The sequence below is a fragment of the Buteo buteo genome, chromosome 29 (genome assembly GCF_964188355.1).
Source record: "Buteo buteo chromosome 29, bButBut1.hap1.1, whole genome shotgun sequence".
NCBI classification, from domain to species: Eukaryota; Metazoa; Chordata; class Aves; order Accipitriformes; family Accipitridae; genus Buteo; species Buteo buteo.
This window is the reverse complement of record NC_134199.1, coordinates 981,036-1,003,888: the sequence shown is the minus strand read 5'-3', so window position 1 is coordinate 1,003,888 and position 22,853 is coordinate 981,036. Positions and strand designations below refer to the sequence as shown.

Here is a 22,853-nt window from a genome sequence, read left to right as displayed (position 1 = left end):
TTTTGGAGCAGTATTTCCCATTTCCACTCCATTGTTAGACTGTACAAATGTATTACATAAATGAGTATCGTATGCATCAATTTGCCTTTTGCAATACACGCTGTGGGTGCTGGAGTCTGCCTCCTGTATCTGGGAGCGTGCGGCTGCTTACAGCAATCTCTTGATGAAGTTCTGTGATTGTGCTGCTACTTTCAAGGGCTCAGGTGCTGGATGTTTTTAGGACTTGAGATGGCCAGTTTTGACCTCTGGTTTTATCTGTCAGTTCATCCCTGCCTGAATAGGTCCCTGTCTCCTTCTACTGTAGTAACTACAGCTACCTTATCTTGGAAATATAATTGAGTAACTGAAGTGAAACAAGTGACATGGACGGAGCAAAGGAGTGCCCTGATTTTCGCAGATACTAGAAAGAGACTTGCAAGTCTGAAGGTGTTTGGAAGTTTTGCGTTAATAATTGGGTTGCAAAATTAGGTTCCAGTGCTCTTCTGGCTGGAAGTTGTCCCCCTCCCTCAGAAGAGAGTCCTTCTGGATCAGGCCTCAGATGGAACAAGATCCCATTTAGATAATGCTTCCTACGTTTTTGTTAGATGATGGAGAGTTTGAGAGTGTGACCAGGAAAGAATCGACTCGTTTGTGACCTTCGGACCATTTACTTTGAAGGCCTCTCCATTTTGTAGCTTGTCAACATGCCCAGATCTGGCACAACTTATTTTCCCTGAATCCTTTGGTTTTGGGGTCCAGATCAGGACGCGGAGGCTGGGGTTTGGGTTTCGGTCGGGACGAACCGAACGGACCAAAGTCTCCGCGGTGGCTCCCACAGAAGATGGCTTTCCAGCACGCCGCGCGAGTCGCAGCTTGCGTCAAGGCGCTGGATTTCGCCCGCGCTCTCGGTGCCTCTGCTGCAAGCGCTGGGGGGGTCACTCGTGAAGACCTCCTGCGTGGCAGGGATCCCCGGCCGTAGCTCGCGGGGGAAGAAACTGGCCGCGGGTGGGCTCGGTCTCAGAGCGGGGGAATGGCCCGGACCGGCCGGTGCCGTTCGTGGAGAGGCCGGCGTGTCCCCGGCGGGAGGAGGGTTGATGTGCCGGGAGCCGCACGGCCGCCGCCGCTCACGACGCTGGGGGGGGGGGGGCGGGAAACGGAGCCTCCGGGCTCCCGGGGCGGCGCCGCCGCGCTCCGCCCCGGCCGGTCCGCGCGGGCCGTGACGCGGCGGGCGGGGCGGAGGCGGGGTAGAGCCTGGCGGCGGCGGCGGCGGCGGCGGCGGCCTCGGAGCGGAGCGGAGCGGAACGGGTGGCTGTCGGGCCGGCAGGATGCTGGAGATCCAGCTGGACGATGGCGGCGTGGGGGGGTACCCGGGCGACGATTACTGCTCGGGGTCGGTGATGTCGGAGCGGGTCTCGGGCCTCGCCAACAGCATCTACCGCGAGTTCGAGCGGCTGATCCACTGCTACGACGAGGAGGTGGTGAAGGAGCTGATGCCGCTGGTGGTGACGGTGCTGGAGAACCTGGACTCGGTGCTCACCGACAACCAGGAGCACGAAGTGGAGCTGGAGCTGCTGCGGGAGGACAACGAGCAGCTCCTCACCCAGTACGAGCGGGAGAAGGCGCTGCGCAAGCAGGCCGAGGAGGTGAGCGACGCCGCCCCGCGACCATCTTGGCCGCCCGCCGGGGCGGGGGCACCGCGCCGCGGCCCCGCTGCGGCTGACGGGCGGGCAGGGCCCGCGGGGGGTGTGTGTGTGTGTGGGGGGGGGGGGTGTGCGGCGGGGCCGGCGGGGCGAGGCCGCGGGGGCGGCTCGGGCCTGCGGCGGGACCGCCCACCCGCAGGCCTCGGCTCCGTCTCCTCCATCGGCCGCCGCCGGCGGGTCCCCTCCTCCCCGGGCCCTCGCAGCGGGCCCGGCCCGGCGCCGGGCGGGGCGGCGGGGGAGCCCCGGGACAGCGGCCGCCGGTACCTTCTAGAAGGGGCGGGCGGGCGGCGCGGGTGCGGGCCCCGGGCCCGGGCCCAGCGGGACGTGTCCCCTCCTGCGGGGGGGGCCGCGGGACTGAGACCCCCCCGGCCCGGCCCGGCGCGGCCCCTCCCGCAGCATCGGGCGGGCAGGTGCCTCTGCGGCTGATCCGCCCCTTGTAAAAGCTGGAAAGAAAAAAAAACCAAAACACTAAAGACAAATAGCTGCAGCCCTGTGGATTTGCAGAATTCACTTTGGAATGCCAGCAGCACGCAGAGGACCTGGCATGTGTGCTAATTTGTGGCTTAAAAAATACTTTCTAAAACTGAGAATTTCTGTGCAGCCTTACAGCGTGCTTAGTGTCAGCGGTAGGCTATTTAGTGGGAGCGAGAAATTACCTTTAGAGTGTAGCAGCTGATGTTTGAAACTTGTTTTTACCAAAACTGCACCTTGAACCTCAATAAAAGAGTTCCCCAAGTTAGCATCTGCCGTTTCCTGGAGTGTGGATTTGCTCCCGTGAGAGCCATGTCAGAGCTGCTCAGCTGGGAGGGGGGATTTGAAAGTGGATCATGAGAAGAGCAAAACCCCTCTGATGGAAAGGAAGGAAAATCCTTGGGTTACAAAGACTCAGATGTAGACAAAACAGGGAGGGGAGGTGACTTGCACTCTGTCTTCTCCCTGCATCTGCGCCTGTCCCTGCTGAGATCAAGAGCACCTCTTCAGCCATAAGTGAGGACTGTGAACCATCAGGTTTGCTGTTTAGTCTCTGGGAGTGATAGTCTGTGAACTGGGATAAAGCATTGGTGGTGGAAAAAGTCCATCACCACCACATCATCCTCGTTTCACTACACTTCTTAAAAAGTGGCATTGTTTCCATCTTTTAGACTAAGAAAGAGCAGAAGATTGAAGATTCAGTAGTCTTACTAGGAGTCAGGTTCGGATTTGATAAAGGGTAATTAATGAAACAGCATTTGAACCGGAGAACAATGTAAAGCACCATGCAGTATTTTCACGGAGGTGTTCTTGTCGCTTAATAATCATGTGCAAGAATCTTGCTAACTTGAGGAGGAGAACACGTGCAGTCCATTACTAATACTGAAAGCAAGAACCAGTCAATTAAAGTTTTAGTCCTGAGTTTTAATTACGTATTAATGGACAAATAAATAATCTTTTAAAATTCTTTTGAATGCATGTAGGGATTGAAAAATGATTCTGAGTACATGAGACTTTACTTTTTAAATGTTTCAGAGAGTGTTTTGCAGATTCTGAGAAATTAAATCTTTTAAAAGTGCACTACTTATGGGGGAAAAAATGGGACTACAGATGGGGAATGGAACGGTCCATTTGGAATGATCTTGCATCTTTGGACTGGGGTGGATTTCTGTTCTTGACTTGCTAGATACAGGATATGTTTTCTGGAAGCAAATGTAGTGACAACAGTTACATTCCCTGCAAGGAAACTCAGGAACCATAGCAGGATACTGTTTGCTGAGATTTAAAAAGCACCGATGATGATGATGCTCTGTCATCCTTACTCACAGCTCAATGTAAGTGGGGAAAAAAAGTGTCTGCAAGGAGACTTGTTACCAAAAACAAATAGGTAATGTGCTTTTAATGAGAACACATGAGTATTCTGCCTCTACATAATCCCTGTTACAAGATCATGTATGGAGTATATGGCTGTTATTTCCCTCTGCATGTAGCAAAAGGTACATTATTTATCTGCATCCGTTTCCCGTATACCACTTACTATGCAGTAAATTACATGTTATGGAGATGAAAATCTATGTATTACAGAGAATTCTGCTGTCCACCAGGTAATTGTAAACAATCAAAAAATAGAAGAATGTTTTTCCCACCAGAATGTGGGTTGCTGTTCTGTAGCAGTGCCCATAGTAACCAGGGAAGGTCCGTCCCACTTCTCGAGCACTTTTTCACTTTTAAGTGGGAGGATCCTCCTCTGGGAACAGGATTTGAACCCAGTCTTGATTCCTCTCTGCGTATGAGTGCTAATTACAGCAATTAAAGTTGGGAGTTGGAGATGAAAAACTGATCTGTTCTTGTCTTGCAATACTGTGTCAAAAGACCCTGAGTTATAATTACTTTATATTGGTTTATTAATTTCAATGTAACTGAAACCACAAGTGAGCATTGTTCTCTGGCATAAAAATGTGCATTGTATTGTCTTGTTACCAGTGCTGCAGAACCATCAAATCTTGCTGTTTCATCTTTATGCATAAATTGTGCACAAACAGACTCTATAGGGATGTTTTGATAAATTAGGACTGCTTCTAACAACTTATATTTCACTTCTGCTAAATGCCGTAAAGGCAGGTTCTCCTTCTCAATACTCTTCTGTCTCTTTCTCTAAGATGATTCTATATATTATTTTTTAAGACAGTCTTTGCCAAAAGCAAATTATTGCGCTTTTTTTCTGAACTCTTGGGCTGCAGAGTGACTCCGTATTTTCCACTTGTCCTAAAATAGGACAGCAGAAGCACCTAGGCAAGTGGATTGAAAATAGAAGTTCCTTGAAATGAGGCAGTGCTGTCAGTGTCTGTGATTACGGGGCTTAGTACACAACATTTCAGTTTTCTGTGACCTCCAAGCTCCTGAAGATGTGGGATTGCACCAGATTTTAGGTGGTTTTGTTTTCTGCCACCTGTTTTGTATTACGTATAAACATAGGGTAATTATCTCTTGCATGGTATGGTGTTTTGCAGAATCACAGCATTGTTTAGTTTGGTGGTGACCTCCTGAGATCATCTAGTCCAACACCCCCTGCTCAAGCAGGGTCAGCCGGAGCAGGTTGTCCAGGACCATGTCTGGTCTGAGTTTCAGCATCTCCACAGGTGGAGGCTCCACAACCTCTCTGGGCAACCTGTCCCAGTGTTTGACCACCCTCACAGTAAAAAAGTGCTTCCCTGTGTTCAGATGGAATTCCATGTCATTTTATTTGTGCCCATTGCCTCTTGTCCAGAGGAGTCTGGCTCCCTCGTCCTCACTCCCTCCCAGCAGGTACACACTGGTAAGATCCCCCTGAGTCATCTCTTCTCCAGGCTGAAGAGCCCCAGCTCTCTCAGCCTCTCCTCCTGTGAAAGATACTCCAGTCCATTTCCCACCTTTGTGGCCCTGGTATCTGTGGTGGTGTAAACTAGCACACGGTATTTATTTATTTTTACTGGCTAAGTATTGTTTTTAGCTTGATTTCTTAAGGAAATGAAGCTTATGTGGTTGCTCTGTTAGGCAGTCACCCCCAATAACTTAGGAAGCTGGTGACTGCTTTCAGCCATATTTGTAAAAAAAGGGCTAGGGATTTTTGGGTTGGGGTTGTTTGGTTTTTTTTTGTGAAAAGTGAAAGAGAGAAAGGCCAAGTGAAGGTGCTGTCTAGAGGAGAGACAGGCAGAGCTTGCCAGCATGCAGGTCAGTAGCAGGCAGGTGGGTCTGGGGCAGGTGGGTCCAGTGTGCAAACACCATCTCTTCCTGGTGTCTGCTCAGAAGACACATGGGGGTAGAATTGGGATGGGAAAAGGGCTAGGGGACACCAGCAGAAATCCCCTGGGAAAACAAGCTGTATTGAGTCCGCTCTTAATGAGACGATTTTGTTTTATGTAAGCTGTTTTTCTAATGTTCTGGATTTTTCTTCTCTTGAAGAAAACCACCACCGTGTGCCCTAAATGCTGGTTTCTGCAGAGATTGTTGGTCACGTTTGGGCACTAATTCCAAGATGAGCATGCACGTGTAAATGCCTGTAAAAGCTTTCACAGACAGGAAGCACAGAAGCGTGGAGATGGTTGGTGTATGTTAGCGTTGCTTCTTGGAGGTCAGAAAAGCTAGGTGGATCTCTGCCAGGCGTAGAGGTGGCCTTCTGACCTCTTGTTGTGTGAAAACTGCTTCCAGTGAAATTTCATACATCGCAAGGGAATGGTGGTGGCTGTCCAAGGAAACAAAAAGTGCATTAGCAAAGTAAGATCTTGGTCAATTGATTTGCAACATCAGTTAATGCTCATTAGAACTTTTTAAATGGATGCTCATTTAAGATGCATATAGGTATGGTATAGAGATAAGTACCTTGTGCTGGTGAGGAGGTCTGCCCCCCTCGTGAAAGGCTTTTGTAGTTTTTACTGTGCTATGGCAGTCTAGCACTTGAAAGCAACCTCCCCTGGAAAGTGGTTAAGGAAACCTCTGTCTCGCTCATTAAATGTAGCTGTTGTTTCTAAACGCCAGCTTTTCTGCTGGTGGTGGTAGGTCTGTTTCCAGGCTGCAGGCTGCCTTGGAGAGCAGGCGATGCTGCCCGCGTCAGCGCAGCTGGACCTTTGCTCAGCTGTGGGAGCGAGGAGCTGGCACGCGACCGTGTGGCAGAGCCTTCCAGGCTGCGGTGCTCAAAGACCTCTTGTCTTGCTGTTGGGCCTGACCGAGAGGTGGGCAGTGCTGCTCCGAGCCGCCCGGTGATGCGACATGAGTTTTGGCAGCACGAGGAGCCCCTGAAGCGGTGCGCGCTGCTGTGTGTGACGTTCCCAGTGGGCTGTCTTTTGAGATGTCATCTTCTGGGCTTCCCCGTGGGTGTACCTGTGCTCTGGGTACTTCCACAGAATCACAGACTGGTTGAGGTTGGAAGGGATCTCTGGAGGTCATTGGTCCAACCATCCTGCTCAAGCAGGGTCACCTGGAGCAGGTTACCCAGGACTGGGTCTAAGCAGCATTTGAATATCTCCAAGGATAGAGACTCCACGACCTGCCTGGGCAACCTGTGCCAGTGCTTAGTCTCCCTCACAGTGAAAAAGGGTTTCCTGATGTTCAGAGGGAACCTCCTGTGTTCCTCTTCGTGCCCATTGCCTCTGGTCCTGTCACTGGGCACCACTGAAAACAGCCTGGCTTCATCTTCTCTGCACCTTCCCTTCAGCTATTTATATGCATTGATGAGATGCCCCTGAGCCTTCTCTTCTCCAGGTGCTCCAGGCCCTTCATCATCCTTGTGGCCCTTCACTGGACTCTCTCTGTGGTACTGGAGAGCCCAGCACTGGACACGGCAGCCCAGGAGTGGCCTCACCAGTGCTGAATAAAGGGGAAGGATCACCTCCTCGACCTCCTGGCGGTAGCCGAGGACACCGTTCACCTTCTTTGCTGCAAGGGCACATTGCTGGCTCATATTCAACTTGGTGTCCACTGGGACCCCCAGTTTTCTGCCAAGCTGCTTTCCAGACGGGTGGCCCCAGCATATACTGGTGCCTGGAGTTGTGCTTCCCCAGGTGCAGGACGCAAAAAGGATGTGAACTGTCAAAGCCCTTTGCTGGCATTGCCGTTGTGCAACTCATGTTTGAGAGACACCTGGATATCACCTTTCCCGCTTGCAAAAAAAAATCAACATCTCCATCTTCTGATGGCATGTTGCCGTGGCCATCGCTTCCTCATCGTGGCTTGCTATTTGTGTTGTTATTTTAACACGATAAGCACGTTCACTTACCGGTATTTTATTTTTATGTAATAAGATGCCTCCTGTGTTTTGTTTGAAACTCAGTGGGCACCGTTTTGGGAAGAGATGGTCCTTTGTGAGAGGCATGGACTGTAGTCGCTGCAGGATTCTGTGTGGCTTGAGGTACTTAAAGAGCTCTCCAACTGGGAGGCAATATTGCAAGATCACTAGCTCCTGTCTGCATCTCAAACAACAGAAAGGCTTTTGAAATCCCCCCAGCCCCCTTTTGTTAGGGGATACTTTAAATACTGTCCCTCCCTCATACTCTGATTCTCTTTAAGAAGATGGTGAGGAAGGGTGATAAAAGTGATGCTCTGTGCTCCAGCCTCCGGTGTTCTCCACTGTGAGCACTTTTTCCCTTTCTGCCTCGTATTTTCTTTCTCTGTGAAATGAACCACAGCCTGGGAAGGCACTTTCTCTTTCCCCACCCTGAAACCTGACCTCACAAATAGCTGATTAATGGGAGTTTCTGCAGCTTGATGGTGACCTCATAGCACTGAAGGAGGAAAGCATTTGGGAATAGCAGTTACCAGATAAAGAAAGGCTTAGCTTATCACGTGGATCCTTTCCACTATATGCAGTTGAAAGGAACTGGCAAGCTTGAAATGCAGACTTACTGCACAGCTGTCTATGTACAAGATCTGTCTCTATATTCTTCAGACCCCTCTTCGTCCATTCCTGGACCCTGGGGGCACTGTCAGATTTCACTAACAGAATGAGCAGCAGAATCTCTGTTGTTATTAAGAGGGTTCTTCCAATTTACCTTGAGTCCTCTTTTGCAATTGTCTTGATTTACAAAAGCTGTTGGTCCTGGAGAAACTAGGTTCTTCATTCTCATGAAAAGTACTGTGATATTTGTAATGATTTTTTTCTACTAAGCATGCAAATGTTAGTTTTCATATTTATGATACTTTCCTCTTTGCTTGTTGTAAGGTTCCAAAATATATCCATTTAATTGTTCAGAAGTAAAAACAGAGGTGTAAGCATCTGTAAAGTGATCCCATGTCTTCTGGGTGAGACAAACTGTAAATCATGGGGATATTATGTCACCTTTTCTCATTTTTCTCCTATGTCTTTTGTCAGTGATAGCACTAGAACATGATTCAGAATTGATCACGATATTGCAGATTATGATTAAAACTCAGCAACTGAAGATAATAAAATTAACACCATATGTTTAAAAAGTAAGCAACAGCAAAAATGTTTCTGGAGACCTCTATGTTTCAAATTCACATCTAAGTAGGCAGTGTTAGTTATAATGATTCTCATTTTCTTCTTTCCCTCTTAAATGGTAAAGTAAACTTACTAGCCATCCTTACCAAGAGTGACAACATCGTTGTTGCTTTGGCCTATGATCAGCACATCCACCGTGTGAAGGATGATAATCTTTAGATTCTAAGCATGCCTTTCCTTACAAAGAATTGTAGCAATAAAACTAAATAGGATTGTAAGCTGAAGATTTAACATCCCATTGCCTGTCTCCTGATGCAGGACTAGGATCAATGATAATGCAAATAACAGTGATAGAGATAATTCTTTCCTTCCCCTGAAGGTGAACTAGGGGCATTTGCTGGGAAATAATTGAATGATGCCTTTTCTCTACTCAGATATGAGGGTCGAGAGCTGCCTCTGCAAGCGGAAGGAGGGTCTGGTGCAGTTCTAGGTTGGTTCCTGTCCTGCCCCTACCCCTGCCAACGTGACACCAGGGAAGAGACCGTCTGCAGAGGTTTAAGAGCAGCAGCCACTCTCTTCCCTCTCCACAGTATGATTTTAGTATTATGGCAGTCTGCCCTTTTTTATTTGCTGCTTCGTTTGTGCGTCACTCCATCAGGAGTAAGGCGAGTCGGCACGTGGTAGGGTGCAGACTGGGGGTGACAGTGCGGATGAAAACCAGGCTGGCAGCAGTGCGGTGTCCTGAAAGATGCAGAATGTGCCGGTCTGTTCCCGGGACCTTGTCTCCCACAGGATATATCTTGGTGGCGGACTAGTCAGCGCTGGTTTTGAGATGCGGGAGAGAGATGGGTCCTTCTGCTGGTGAGAAGCCAAGCTGGTCTGAGGGAAGGGGTACCAAATGCAGACTAAGAACTGAAATACAAGATGCAATGCTTTGGGGTTAGGCAGATGAAAAAATGCTCTTAGAAATGCAGAAGCACCTTGCCCTTCTCTCTACTTTTTTGATCCATCTCCCCACAAAAAGTTTGTGTGCAGATGCTTTCTTTTAATGTGAAAACTCTAGATTTTTTTAGCATATTATAGGTGGTGGTGTAGGACAAAGAGTTGTTGGAAAGCCACTTGCTGAAAACGCTTGATTGGTTATTCTAAATTTTTCTAATAAATGGTGTGAAGTCTACACTGATTAGATGAAATGAGTTTGGAGACTCTTCAGTTTACAAGTTTTATTAATTTAAAGAAAGCTAACAAAATCGATTTATGACAGGCTATAGAAACTGACCATATGATAGGTGTTTCTAAATCACTTCTCTGTGAGGAATTAGGCTTTCCAAATGTAATGCCCATCAGTCCTTGCCATCTGGTAACCTTACTTTATTCTCACTGATTTTGGAGGAAAAAAATGTATATCCAAACACAGATCCTTCATACAAATCCTTTTTATGTCACTCAAGCTTATGGCACTTATTAATATGCATAAATACCAGTGTGTGTTATTAAAGATTACCTTTAAAGTAAAATTAATCTAGGCGAGCACTATGAGCTGTTACTTTACTTAAAGAGCAATTCAGGATAATGTTCTGGATGTTGGTTGATGATGATGATCTGCGGTGAAGGCCAGGTTTCCCCTTAACAGGGTTACCCACGTAAGTCAAATAGTAATCCTCAAGCAGGCTTTGATGTGAACCTTTTTTCTTTCTCTTGATGAAATGGAGCAGACTTCTTCATGGTCACTTTCTGTTCATGGCTCTGCAGGTGGATTTTCAAGGATGCTGTTGGGACGTGCTAGGTATATGAAGGCAGAACTTAGTATTGGGGTTTCAGGGGGTAGAATTGTAAGAAAAAAGCCAAGAAGGTCTGGGAAGATTTGGACTTACTACCATTGCAGATGACTTCAAATAACTGTGATGGCTGAAGTTTCAAGAAAAATTCCTAGCCAGTCTTCACTTTTCTGAGAATGATGCAATCTTTCATCTAGCAGAGGCACCCTGGCACCTTTGTTCTTCTTTTTGCCTGCTGAGGAGGATGAAGGTGGCATACATCTCCATCATCATCGGTTGTCATGGTGCCTCTGACAAGTCGTAGCAGGCTAGATCCTTTCATGCTGCTGAGGAGGAAGCGTGGTGTGTCCCAGGTGGGAGGAGATGCTCCATTCCTCTTCTTATCTCCTCCTGCATAGTCTTCCTGCACAGCTCACACGTGGAGTGCTGGCCAGGCGGTGGCTGCTCTGCATTGACTTCAGGTGGTGAAGTGATGTCTGAGCAGCTGGCTGGACCCTCTGCTGTCTTTCCTAGTGGGAACCTGCTTGGCATTTCCAGGAGACTGCATCATGGTACTCACATACTTACATGACGTTGTGTGTGCGAGCCTCACAGGCTCAGCCTGTGTCACGCCGCTGTGCAAGGACCAGCAGATGAGTGCAGGGCTGCCGTTTCATCTGTCCGTTTCTCAATCAACAGCAATTTCAGTTTTAGTCCAGTCTTTCAAATAGATAGACCATCAGTCTGAGGTTGCACATTGATATCGGGAAGATTGACAGCCTATCTGCATGTCCAGGGATGCCACACATGGGGCATGTCAAACACTGCAATTCTTCTGTATTTTGTGGTAGAAAATCCCGTCTTTCTTCAAGGAGGTGGTCAACCTTCAAAACTGATGCGTCGGGTGTGGTATTCTGTTTGTCCACAGTTCACTTCACAGTCTGTTGGGCCACAAGGTGTCCAGAATGATATTGTTGGAGCTGTGCCTTGCTTTGCAGGACAAATTGCTTTAGTTCAGGTATCAATGGGAAGCGTTGGACCTTTTGCTCCTGAGCTGGATGGTGATGTGGTCTCCACTGGTCATGGACAGCTGCTAGTGTCTGCCTTCTCTCCCAGTGCCCTGATTTGAAGGGACCTGCTCAAGGCAGGATGTGATGCTCAACAGGGTCTGACAAAAACAGTTTCAGACTAATTTTTCTTCCCCATTATACCTGGGGCTTGGCCGTACCAAGCTCAGCCATTCGGCTTTGTGGCATGAACGCTAGCTGCCTCTCAGTGCTAGAGCAGACCTGCTCATCCCCCTGGAGAGGGGAAGCAACGTAGCAGCATCAAAACAGACTTGCATGCCCTTCCATCTGCAGTGTTTTATGGAAAGGTTTTTGTCAGACACACGCCGAGTTTCTCCCAAAAGATAATTGTACATAGTAATTATAAATCCTGATTTAAGACAGGAAAATTAACTAATCTGTTAATGATTGGATATTTTCAAGGTGTATGGCCCAGAAGCACATTAGCTTTTTGCCCTCTTTTTCAGAGTCTGTCTGAAACTTTTAGTTCTGGGATTCTGTGCTTGAAAAAGGACCGAAAGGGCTCATTTGCAAGCTCCTTTGCAACACATTTGTGAACAGCACATTCAGAAGAAGTATACAACATGATGTACAACACATTTAGAAGAACTCGGTTATAGAGAAGTACCTTCCCCTTCCCACTATGGAGAGAGGTGTCATTTCAGTATATTTTACAGTTTTCTTTCACCAATCAATGATAGCTTTGGAAAATAGTCCAAATACATATTTTTGTTGAGCTAAAACAGAATCCTCTTTTTCATTTAGCAGTTAATCATTTTGAAATACATTGTGTCTTGCAGAAAGTGGGACACTAGGATGTGTTTAAAGAGTGAGCAATCTAAATTCAGCATGTCACAGCAAATGGAGATGGGGAGTAAGGCAAGAGGTGTGTGGTGTGTGCAGACGCACATGTCTGCGTGTGCAGGACTAGAAGACAGTGAAAATTTCTGGTTACTCACGTGACACATCTCGCATACCGAATTCTGGGTGTCTGTCTGCTTTAGAGCTGCAGTCGAGAAGGCAGGTGTCTGTTTTCAGGAGAAACCTCCCTAGATTGAGGAGTGGGTAGGCAGAGTTGGTGGTATTCATTGTAAAGCTGCCCGCGATGGTAAAATTAAGGGGAATCTGGTGCTCTCAGCATTTAATTTGGTGTATATGTTCTCCTCCAGTGTTACGTAAGGAAACTGTATAGACTGTGTTTCAGAGTATCAGAGTTAAAATCAGAGTGAGTGGTTTCAGAGCTAAGAGATTTTTCCAGTAACTGATATATTAAGTAGCACTTTTCTTACTAAATCATAAGGAGTTTTATATTTCATGGTGATCATGGCATTAATTGACTGCCTCTGTCTGGGTCTGCCTTTTCATTTAACTACATACATTGTTGCTAAGTTTCAGTAGTCTCCCCAGAAGCCCATGGAATGGATTTTTTTTGTTAGTGAAAGATCCACTGATTTATATTGGGTATAATGGAGCATTTCTGATGTCTTTCTCTACATGGTCTAAATTTGACCTTCCAAAATCTAGTTATAAAGCTCATCTGAAGCTCCACTAGAAAAGAAATTAGCCCTACCTCCAATAGGAGCGTTAAATTCCAACCCCAAACCCCTGCTGTGGAAGCAGAAATGTTCCATTACGTAAGACATTGTAACAGACGTGGATACTATGTCTGCTGAGTATTTCAGAAAGGTATTGCTAGATTGGTGAAAGTTCTTTACAGCTTTGAGACACCTCGGGTTTTTTTCCTGTGAAGATCTAAGCAGCTATCAATAAATTTATTTTTTTTCTTTCAGATCGTGAAGGTGTGGTACCATACAGTATGACATGTATCTGCTAGAAATATCCTTTCCTTTGAGATGAAAGAGAGGTTCATGGAATAAGGATGAAAAAAAAGTATTGAGGGAAATGCAGAAGGATGGCCATGGCAGCTGGCCTCTTCCCTTTTGCGTAACACTTAATAGGCTCTTCTTGCACAAGGAATTTGCCTTCTCCAGTGTTACAGCTACATGAAGAGTGTGTGGCTTGGTAGCTTTGCACATAAAAAGCTTTGGGTTTAGGGTGTGTTGGGTCTACTAGATTTGATTTAGTATCAGTTTTATCCTTAGCACACCAGAGTGAAAATAAGCTCCAGTAACTGATTTTAATTATTTATGTAGAGATTTTCCACTCTATTTTGTTTTGTTTATCACTTTGTGCTTTTCTGTAGTCATTGAAGGACAAGTTGTTTCTCACTGGTTTGATGCAATTTGGCTCTATGTATATATAAAATAAGGAGATACAGTATTTACACACATATCCTTAAGAAATTATGTTAGTCATATTTCTTACTGCATTTTCATTTTATTAGGAAATGGTGAAAGACTTTGTTAGAGAAATAATACTTTTTCATTTGTGATTTGAACATAGTAGTGTTCAACAAATACGACCATACTTTCACATTCAATCTCTGGGCATTTATGTTTAAGAGCACATTCAATTTAAACTAAAATGTTATTTTTATCCATTGATTTGTATATACCTTGTCCTAGGTGCCTTCTGCCTCCAGAAATCTCCTCTGCTTACTAGCATAACTGGAGAAGTCTGCTTTGAAGGGGCTTCCCAGCGCGGTGCCTTCGCAGAGTCCCGCGGTGCCTCCAGCTCTGCACGGGCGAGATGGAGCTTGTGGTGGGTCTGGCTGCGGGCTGCTCTACTGCTCACTTGCACAGTGGTCTTTGGCAAATCCTCTACCCGCTTTCTTACAATTTTTCAAATCTGTAAAATAACGATTTAAGCACTTCTTAGGATAGTTATGTGGACTAACACCATTTTTCATCACAGCCACCTTTTGTAGCAGCATTAAATGCAATTGCAGCATCTTTGTAATTCCAGTTATTTGAAACACTGCCTACGTTTTGCTAGCCCCACCTTAGTCTCACCTCCCTTTCCTTTTTGTTCTTTTAGCTGGCTGGTTTCTTTCCTTTTTGTTCCTTTAGCTGGCTGGTGTTTGTAGTGTGTAGCCTCAGTTGGATCAAAATTGCTACATAATTTGCACCATAATTCCAGATACAAAAATACATACAAATACATTTTAGTCCTCACAAAGGAAGAAAACTTTACAGTACTAGCTTGCATAGTTTTGATTTTTTCCGTTAAAAAATGTTTGTTCCATTAGTATTTGTTTCATTATCCATTGTTATCCATGCCCTATTTCTGTTCAACATTTAAAAACAGTGCATCAGTATCTTTTCTCTCCCTGAATGGAGGCTCGTGCTAAGCTATGCAGGAAGCAGAAAACTGTGACTTCAATAATGCAATGTCATACATAAAAAAATTTAGAAAGAAAGAAAAAACAGGGAGGCTAGAGTTTGGATAGTGGTTGTTGGGTGCTCCACTTGCTGCACTTGTGGTATGATGATCTCTGTGATTTGGGAGAAAATTAACATCTACGCTCTTGAAATAATGAAAGTTATCTTAAGCTAGTATTTACCATGTGATTTTAGTGAGAATGCCTCTGTGCAAGTGTCCAGCTTCATAGTACAGCTGGTTGTAGAAGCAGTGTGTGAAGCAGGAGGTCTGTGCATGTCACAACATGGTGAGCGTCCAGCATCCACTCAACCTGTTTTAATACTGAGTGGGTAGCTATAGTATGTATAGTTAGAGTGCTGGGGACTATCTTGGTTTAAGTTGAGTTACTCCAGACTTGATCCCTATGGACCTCTTACTGCATGGTAATTTTTGCACCAAATCTCTATCTCAAATGTTTTGCCTCTAGCATTCTTAGAAAGACACCCACTCTTAATTAAAACTTAGAACGATAACACTGGAAGGGACTTCCTGAGTCAGCACATCCAGTCCCTTGGTATTGCAGGCAATTGAGTTATATAATCCATTTCATAAATATATCAAGCTTTGTCTTAAAACCATTAGTTGAATCTCCTGTCTTTACTCTTACCTTCTTCTAAATTGCAGTGGAGTTGGTTTTGGGTTTTTTTATTCATGGCTTGGTTTTACTGGTTTGTTCTTGTGCCAGCATTGACCTTCACTATTAGTAAGTTTTTGCTCCATCAAATATTTATGTCTTTGCTGGGCTAATGGAAACTGGTCCTGTCCTATCTTGGTCTCCATTTGCTAGGCATTGGAGCCAAGCTCTCTGTTCCCTCCCCAAAGAAGACGGGTGCGCTGGCCTGTTCTGCGCATCCTTCTAGCATGGAGGTGCCCATGTGTCACCTGTCCAGGCTAGTCTTGTTTTACAGATTGCCTCGCCCCGCTCTTCCTTGAGTAACACTTAGCCACATCTGGTGCGTGGTTTGATCCTCCCCGAGAGGTAGGAGGAACAACGGGTTGTTTTCCAGGCACATCTTACCAGTGCTTCATCCTGTGGCATGAACGCACTCCTAGGAGTGTCCCAGTGTCACATGGCCTTTTTCGGGGTCCTAGTAATAAGGTTTATCTGAGGGCTGTCACCTTTGTTAGCATGGTCCAGTGCAGTCTGCGTGACACGGAGTGGCAGGAGGCGGCAGCATGTCCTTCTCCTCTCTGCCCTCCTCACGCTGCCGTTGCACCTGGCCCAGAGCATGTCACTGTGGGGCCTGATGAACTAAACGTTCTGCTGTCAGCTCCTTCCTCCCGACCCTCCTCATCACAGCAGAAGTGGCTGCCCCTGTGTGTGTGTGCCCTTGCACTCGTGTGCTGTTCGGTCCCAGTATCACTCTGGTCTTCAGCATCATCCAGTTCTTCCCCTGTGGTAGTTTGGTTCTCTTTAGTGCTGACGGCACCTCCCGGTCTTGTGTCATCTGCAAGACTTCAGAGTCGTACCTCCCTTCTTGTTGGCCATGCTTACCGATGGAAATATGGGACAAGGCTGTTCTCAAGGCAGTTTTGAGAAGAACTCCACTAGCAGCCCATCCCTTCTTTGTGCACCCCTTTCCTCCGCTGCATCTTCTGTCCCAAGTAAGCACGTCCTTAGTCCCACCGGGAGATGTGGGCAGCAGGACGGGCGAACTCTGTGTCTCTGGCAGAGCTGGAGCAGAGTCGATGGTCTGGAAGGGTCCCCTCTGCTTCTCCTGGCTGTGCTGTAGGACCAGGCCTACTTCACAGGGAGCATCTTAAGAGAAAAGTGATCTTCCTTTGAAAAAAGACCTAGATCCCTTGGAATATAGGAGATGGTAATCTTTGCATTAGTCAACAAAAAAGACATGTATTTCACAGAAGGCATTCAAAGACCGATCTGTGACTATAGAGTATCTAGCAGATAAAAGATGTCTTTTTGACTTCTTGGAGTTAGCAACAGGAACAAAAATCTCTATCTCCAAGCTCTGCAGATGTAAAGGGAGTGTTCACTAGAAGGTTGTATGCTTTTATGGAGATGGAAATGTTCCTTCAGGAGTGCATTTGTCTTTGAAGAGCATAGCAAAGATTCAGATACCAGGCATAGCTCAGAGCATCTTTCCATCATGAAACTGTGTACTATGTGTCCTTCTGGACTAATAAATTCTAAAAACTAAGTTAAAGATACAGTTAAAATGGCATTATAATGTGTCAGGAAAAATGGGAAGGTGAAGGAAAGGGTTGTTATCTTTTACGATGTTTTGGCCATTCTACTAATAAATGGCCTTGTTCACTGTCAGCTTTATTTGAGACCTCAGCCAAGGAAGGCTGATACTTATTTTTCCATATTAAATGCATATTTATGTGTAAGCATCTTCATGTGAATCAGTGTTATGTATCTTAAGTATTCAATGTAGAATTATTAATATAATCATGCATTTCTAATATAAAACACCTCCTGGTCCCAAGGCTGATGTGTAACATATGTTGTACTGTGAATATGGTTTGAACTTCAGGCCAAGCTCTGCAATGAAAATGTAAGAGATTTTGTATCATGGCTATCACAACTGTGATGGCAAAATTGCCGAATACACCAGAAATTGGGAACCCACACAGCGTAGAACAAGAGGCATTGGAAAACACAGTTATGATTTGCTGAGTTTTGTGGTAAGCGCAGGACAAGATTTTGAACAAGCATGAAATTTGAGATGGTAAATTAATTGTCTGAGAGTTTTAAAAGTGTGGTGCAGTCAGGGGCTTTAAATTGTTGATTGCTTCATTTCACAATTGCGGCTCAACTCTACAGCTCGTGGACTGTCTCCTGTTTGTCAGTGCTCTTGTGGGAGTGTTATAGTTCAGTCTTTTGAACTATGTCTCATAAAACTAATATTTGAGATAGCATCTTCTTGTTTGCAGTAACTAAGATCCCTTGGATGGAGAAGGTACAGGCTGTTATTAGACTTCACGCATACTGATTGCATATTTTCTTGTGGCATGGTTGCTGTTTGGGGTCTCTTTTAACAGATGTATTGCAGTTTCACTGCATGTTGATACCACTGAGGAGCATCCAGGCTGCAGGGGGATCCAGGGTTCCGCTCTTCAGGTGCTGTGGCTGGGATTGACCTGGGTCACCTGGAGAAGGGTCTTCTGAAGGCAAGGGCCTTCCAGGAGAAAGGGTGAGCATTGCTTGGAGCACCCTCAAACCCACAAGTCTGTCACCTTGGGGCACTGAAGAGTGAGATGAGTGGTTATCAGGTAAAATGCCAGGAGTCCCTTTTTATATATTAGTGAAACTGTGCTCTCGGCGACCCAAAACATTTCTAAAATTCATGTCATGTTAGATAAAAGACATTGGAAATTCAGGTATGCTTTTATCACTGTGTGTGGGCTGATGGCTGTATTTTTCTATTTGTGTGAGGGTACATTTCAGCTGTTGAGACCAGTGAGGGAGAACAGCTTTAAATATTTGCAAAACCTTTGTTTTCACAAGGGAAACACTAAATATGTCTGTACTTTTCTTGGTAGAAACTAGGAATGTTTTCATGCAGTGGAGTCAAGTTAACTTTGATGTAAGGTAGACAAGACTCAATTCCTTAATCTTCAGCTTTGCTAAATGAATGACTTGACTTCATAGAAAATGCCTGTAGGGATAAAAATCTGAATATCTATTCATAGTCTGAGATTTTTAACTATTTGCTGATTTTACACAGCTCTCTAATGCTCTTCTAAAAAGTAGTTGCATCAATGTAGGCTGGCTCATAAAGTGAGAAGCAGAATTCCCTTGATAGCAACTATTGAAATGGAAGTTATTTCCTGAGGGACCGTTTGCTGATGACCACCGTAATTCTGAGAAGTGGCTTAATTTAAGGATCCTTTTTCTGATTGTCCAAGTGAAAAGATTTAATACTCTGTTCCTGAAGCTCTGGCATTGTTGGTGTCCGACTGTGGCCATTGCCTGTACAGGAGCTACAATAAGAAAGTGTGACTTGCTGATTTGAGTGTCAAATACTTCGTGGTAGACATCTGCTTCGTAAGGAAGTCATCTCTCTTCCTGAAATTGCTGTTGAGTGAAGCGGCTCCTGTTAAGAGAGCAGAACAAAGTCTTCACCTTGAGTAGCGTGTAGAACTCATCAGCACCAGGCCTGGTAATGGGACTGGAGACTTGGTTTTGAACAGGTCAGACTTAAATAGGCAGGAGTTGGCCTCTTCCTTTGTCGTGGCTTTCTAAGACAAAATACTGCCAACACAACTCATGAAATTGCCAGCCTAATTAGGTGCTGCCAAGAAGCTGTGAGGTGGACAACACGACCAGCGTTGCCTCCCTCGTTTGTGGGCTTCCTACAGGTGAGGTGACCTCCCCCAGTAAGTTGTGCAAGCCCTTCACCGGCAGACCCCAACAGTTTCCTAGCGGAGGTCTCTGCCACCTGCGTATTCTTTGCTTCTTCATGCAGCGCTGCTTTTGCCCCCACAGCACTGCCATCTCCTGCCAGCGAAGGGACGATGGGATGGGTCTGAGGCTGAACGCCCCCCGCGATGCTCCCTTTGGTGCACAGTACCATTGCACACACTACCAGCCACCACAGATTAAGGCCACGTAATGAGATTTCTGCATATATGTGCATCTCTGGCTCTGCTTGATTTCTGATGTGATGATTTCTGATTATATGCTACTATTTTTAGTCATTTCCTTCCTTTGCAAAAGGCAGTAAAGCAGGAAGCCAAGCGATCTGCATTGTACCACTGCTTTTCAGAGGAATACTCATTCTTTCATCTTAAGATGATTTTATGCTAGATATTTTCCCTGTAAAGACTAGTGTGTGAGCCATTGTTGTTTGTCATAATCCTGGGTTATTAGAGACCAGTTATCCTGCTTGAAATCTGGGGATAGAGGCTAGCAGAAAAAAATCCATGTGACTAATTTTTATATATAGTAGTTTCATACTCCCATTTTTTTAGATCACTGAGGTGATTAACTGTTCATATTCAGAAATCATTCTTTGAAAGCAAGTGTAGAGGCTCTGGAAAAAATAGTAAAAATATTAATGCTGTGGTCAGCCTTGCTATTGAGAACTACTGGGAGTGTGGGCTGTTTCTTCTTCCAGTGCACCCATCTACTTTGTCATAGCAAGATCCGCAAAAAAAAACCCCAAAAAACCAAAAGCAAACCAAAAGGTTTTTCTTAACCATTGGTGGAATTATCTGGTCCTTTTTATTTCTGTTTTCTAATATCTTTACTGCATCTCCATAAAGATGGAGCTGGGAGCTGTGAAATAAATCATTGGAGTGTGAGTCTGAACTGAGCTCTGTGTACTGAAACCATCACAGAAAATCAGTTGCAGCACCTGGCTCTGCAAATGAGAAACCCCTTGAAATCAAGGGCAACTCACAGCAGCAAGTTAAGCCTGTGATTCTTCACCAGCACCATTTTTTGTTTTGGTTTGTTTTTTTGCCTCTTGGCAGCATTAAAGTGAAAGAATGCAGTCAGCAAATTTGCATTTCAGTTTTTAAACTTATTACTGTAGACATTTTAATTTGTGGCAGAGTTTTTTGTAAATAATGTATCTCAGTTATTTTAAGATGTCTTTAAAAAGACTATAAGGCTATGCTGTTTGGTTTGGGGTTTGTTTTTTTTTGGCCCACTCTTATCCTGTTAAATATTTAAGTTTATAATGAAGCAAGAGTAATATCTGCAGTATTTGCTTTCAGTAAGTCATTGGAATTTGTACTATTTCTGAGACCAGAAGTATGAATCTGATTAATGTGAATATTCTTTTCCCTTATGAAGGCTTGCTGATTTTAGTTAGCACCCACAGAGACATAGAGCCTCATCTGTGTGCATTGAACATTTGTGCAGCATTTAGATAGGATTGGCTGTGCACAAACTTAGATGAAAACACAAGAAACGAGTAAACCAGCAGGATTCTTTTTCTGTTATAACTGGTTTTGGTGCTTTTTGTAAATATTACAGACAGAAAATGTTCAGATGGGAAGGCGACTTTCAAGTTAGTGTCCCCTCTGCCTGTTTATTTTTAGGAGGTTTAAAAGGTTGGGGTGAAATCTGGGTCCTCTTCAAGTTACTGAGAACATTCCCACAGCTTCAGTATGGCCAGTATTGTGCCCTGCCCCCGCCTGCAAGAAATGCAAAATGTGAAATGCCTATGGATGTTTATTTACTGAGCTGTATTCACTCAATAATATGTGCTTGGTTTTAAAGCATAACTGCCTCTGTGAGTTTGGTTAATAAAAAAAAATTAAAATTAAAATACTTTATTCAGTTTGTGTTCTCTGTTTCTCCTGCCCTGGTATGAGTTTCTAGCAACACGGGAAGGCAAGGGTTGTTGAAGAGAGCACCTTGTGGTAGAGGGATTTGCTGTGTGCTAGCGGATGTGCCTGGCAGGTTGAGTTAGGGCAGGAGAGAGACCGTAGCCAGCTCAGGCAGTGCTGCTTGCCTGGGCCATCTGCAGCTATCGAGCATGGTCCACAACCTGCAGCTTGAGGACCATGGCGCAGCATCATGCTGCAGATGAAGTGCTGCCTCTGCTGTCTCTGTCTCTGGATGCTGTTGTTCACAAGAGTAATGCAAATGTACCTGAAGTGCCTGTTTTCCCCAAACTTCTGGCACTGCTTAGTTGTGCTTGTGGATGCGCTCATATTCCTGAGCAAGGTCGTTTCAATCTCTGCTGCTTTTAGTGGCTAGTAAGGCTCTTCCCTGGATGCTATATGAAATGTCTGCTGCTGACTTACTGAAAAAAAAAAAAAAAAAAAAAAAGCCTGCCTGAATACCCTGATGAGAGCTCACTTGTACCATGAAGGATGAGCAGCAGTGACTGCGTGTGCTAAGCCGTCTCCTCAATCAGGAGCGTGCTTTCCTCGGGGACGGCCCCGGCAGTGAAACCTCTCCTCCTCATCCCGCTGGTGTGGCCGTTCACTCCTCTCTGGATCTGGGATTTTTCCTGCTGTCGGCCCTTCGGACCTTCTGATGCGCAGGGAGAACCTCAGGTGAGATGGCTTCTGATGCAGGAGCAGCTAAAAGGTGCTTCAGAGACAGGGAGAGTAAAGAGCCCTTGGGTCCCTGCACACAAATGTCGTTGTTCGATCTCTTCAGCAGACAGGACTGGATATACTGCAATACATTTATCTGAAATGCTGTTCTGCCCTGAGAATACTGAGGGTAATATTAATTTTTAATATTGTTGTCTCCATGTCTCTTTCTTCTCCAAACAGTTAATTGATTTCTAGTTTCTTTCATTACTTTTAGCTTGCAAAATAGACAGGACTGACTAAGAAGACTGAGCCATATTTGTAGAAGACTTAATCTTTCAATCAGTTTCCTCTGAATTAAACCAAAAACAGCAGTAGCAAATCCAGGAATCCTATTAAAGATGACCTACATAGTGGGAATAAAATTGGGCTTGTACCTTCTTCTGCTTCCTAATTTACTGCCGAGAAATTTGCGAATGTTTTCCTTGAAGTCCATTCATTTTTATTGCTGCTAAAAAACTCATTCCTGCCTGGCCTGGGTGGCATGCTGTTGAATGGAGAACTAGGAGCAGGAGGGCATCTCCAGCCCAGGGGGTAGTGAAAGCTGAGCCAGTGCGATGTGATGGGGATTATCCCTTGGCTGTAATTAAAAGGGTTCATCAACAGAGCTTTAGTGCAGAGTGGTTCGAGCAAAACCGTGCGAGGAGATGGAGATTACACCAGGAAAATAGCTCTTTTGTTGGTGTAGCTTCAATCAGTCCTCCAAATGGAGCAAGTTAAACTGCTGCTTCTTTAGGTCTGTTGCTCAGTGTAGCTGTGTGGGTTAGGATTTTTTTTTTTTTAACTCATTCTGACATTATATTGTTGTTCTGGAAAATGTTTAAAGCATAAATCTGAAAATTTACAAAGCAGATTGCTTTATAAATTTCTCAAAATCCATAAAACAAATGGCTGGATATTTGTAACTAAGGGATTTCAATGTTTAATTGACATCTCAGAGAAAAAATGCTTACTTAAAAATCTAAAACCTTTTACAGTCTTAAAATTTAATTAAAAAGTGAATGTTTAGCCTCTGAGATTACTCCTTTATAATAGAAGAAGATATTGGCATTTCTGGTATTTCTAGAAAATACTGCTGGAAAACAACCATAAGAGGGGAAAA

General features: G+C 45.0%; 1 protein-coding gene across 19 annotated transcripts in view; it reads left to right on the top strand.

Moving 5' to 3' along the window:
- The first annotated feature begins 1,228 nt into the window (after positions 1-1,228).
- MAPK8IP3 (mitogen-activated protein kinase 8 interacting protein 3) overlaps positions 1,229-22,853 on the top strand; it is a 77,533-nt gene continuing 55,908 nt past the window's right edge. For all 19 annotated transcript variants that reach the window (XM_075018238.1, XM_075018230.1, XM_075018237.1 and 16 more), the window contains exon 1: positions 1,229-1,622. In XM_075018238.1, the coding sequence (XP_074874339.1) occupies positions 1,305-1,622 (318 nt within the window). In that variant the 5' untranslated portion in view covers positions 1,229-1,304. The remainder of the gene's footprint in view (positions 1,623-22,853) is intronic.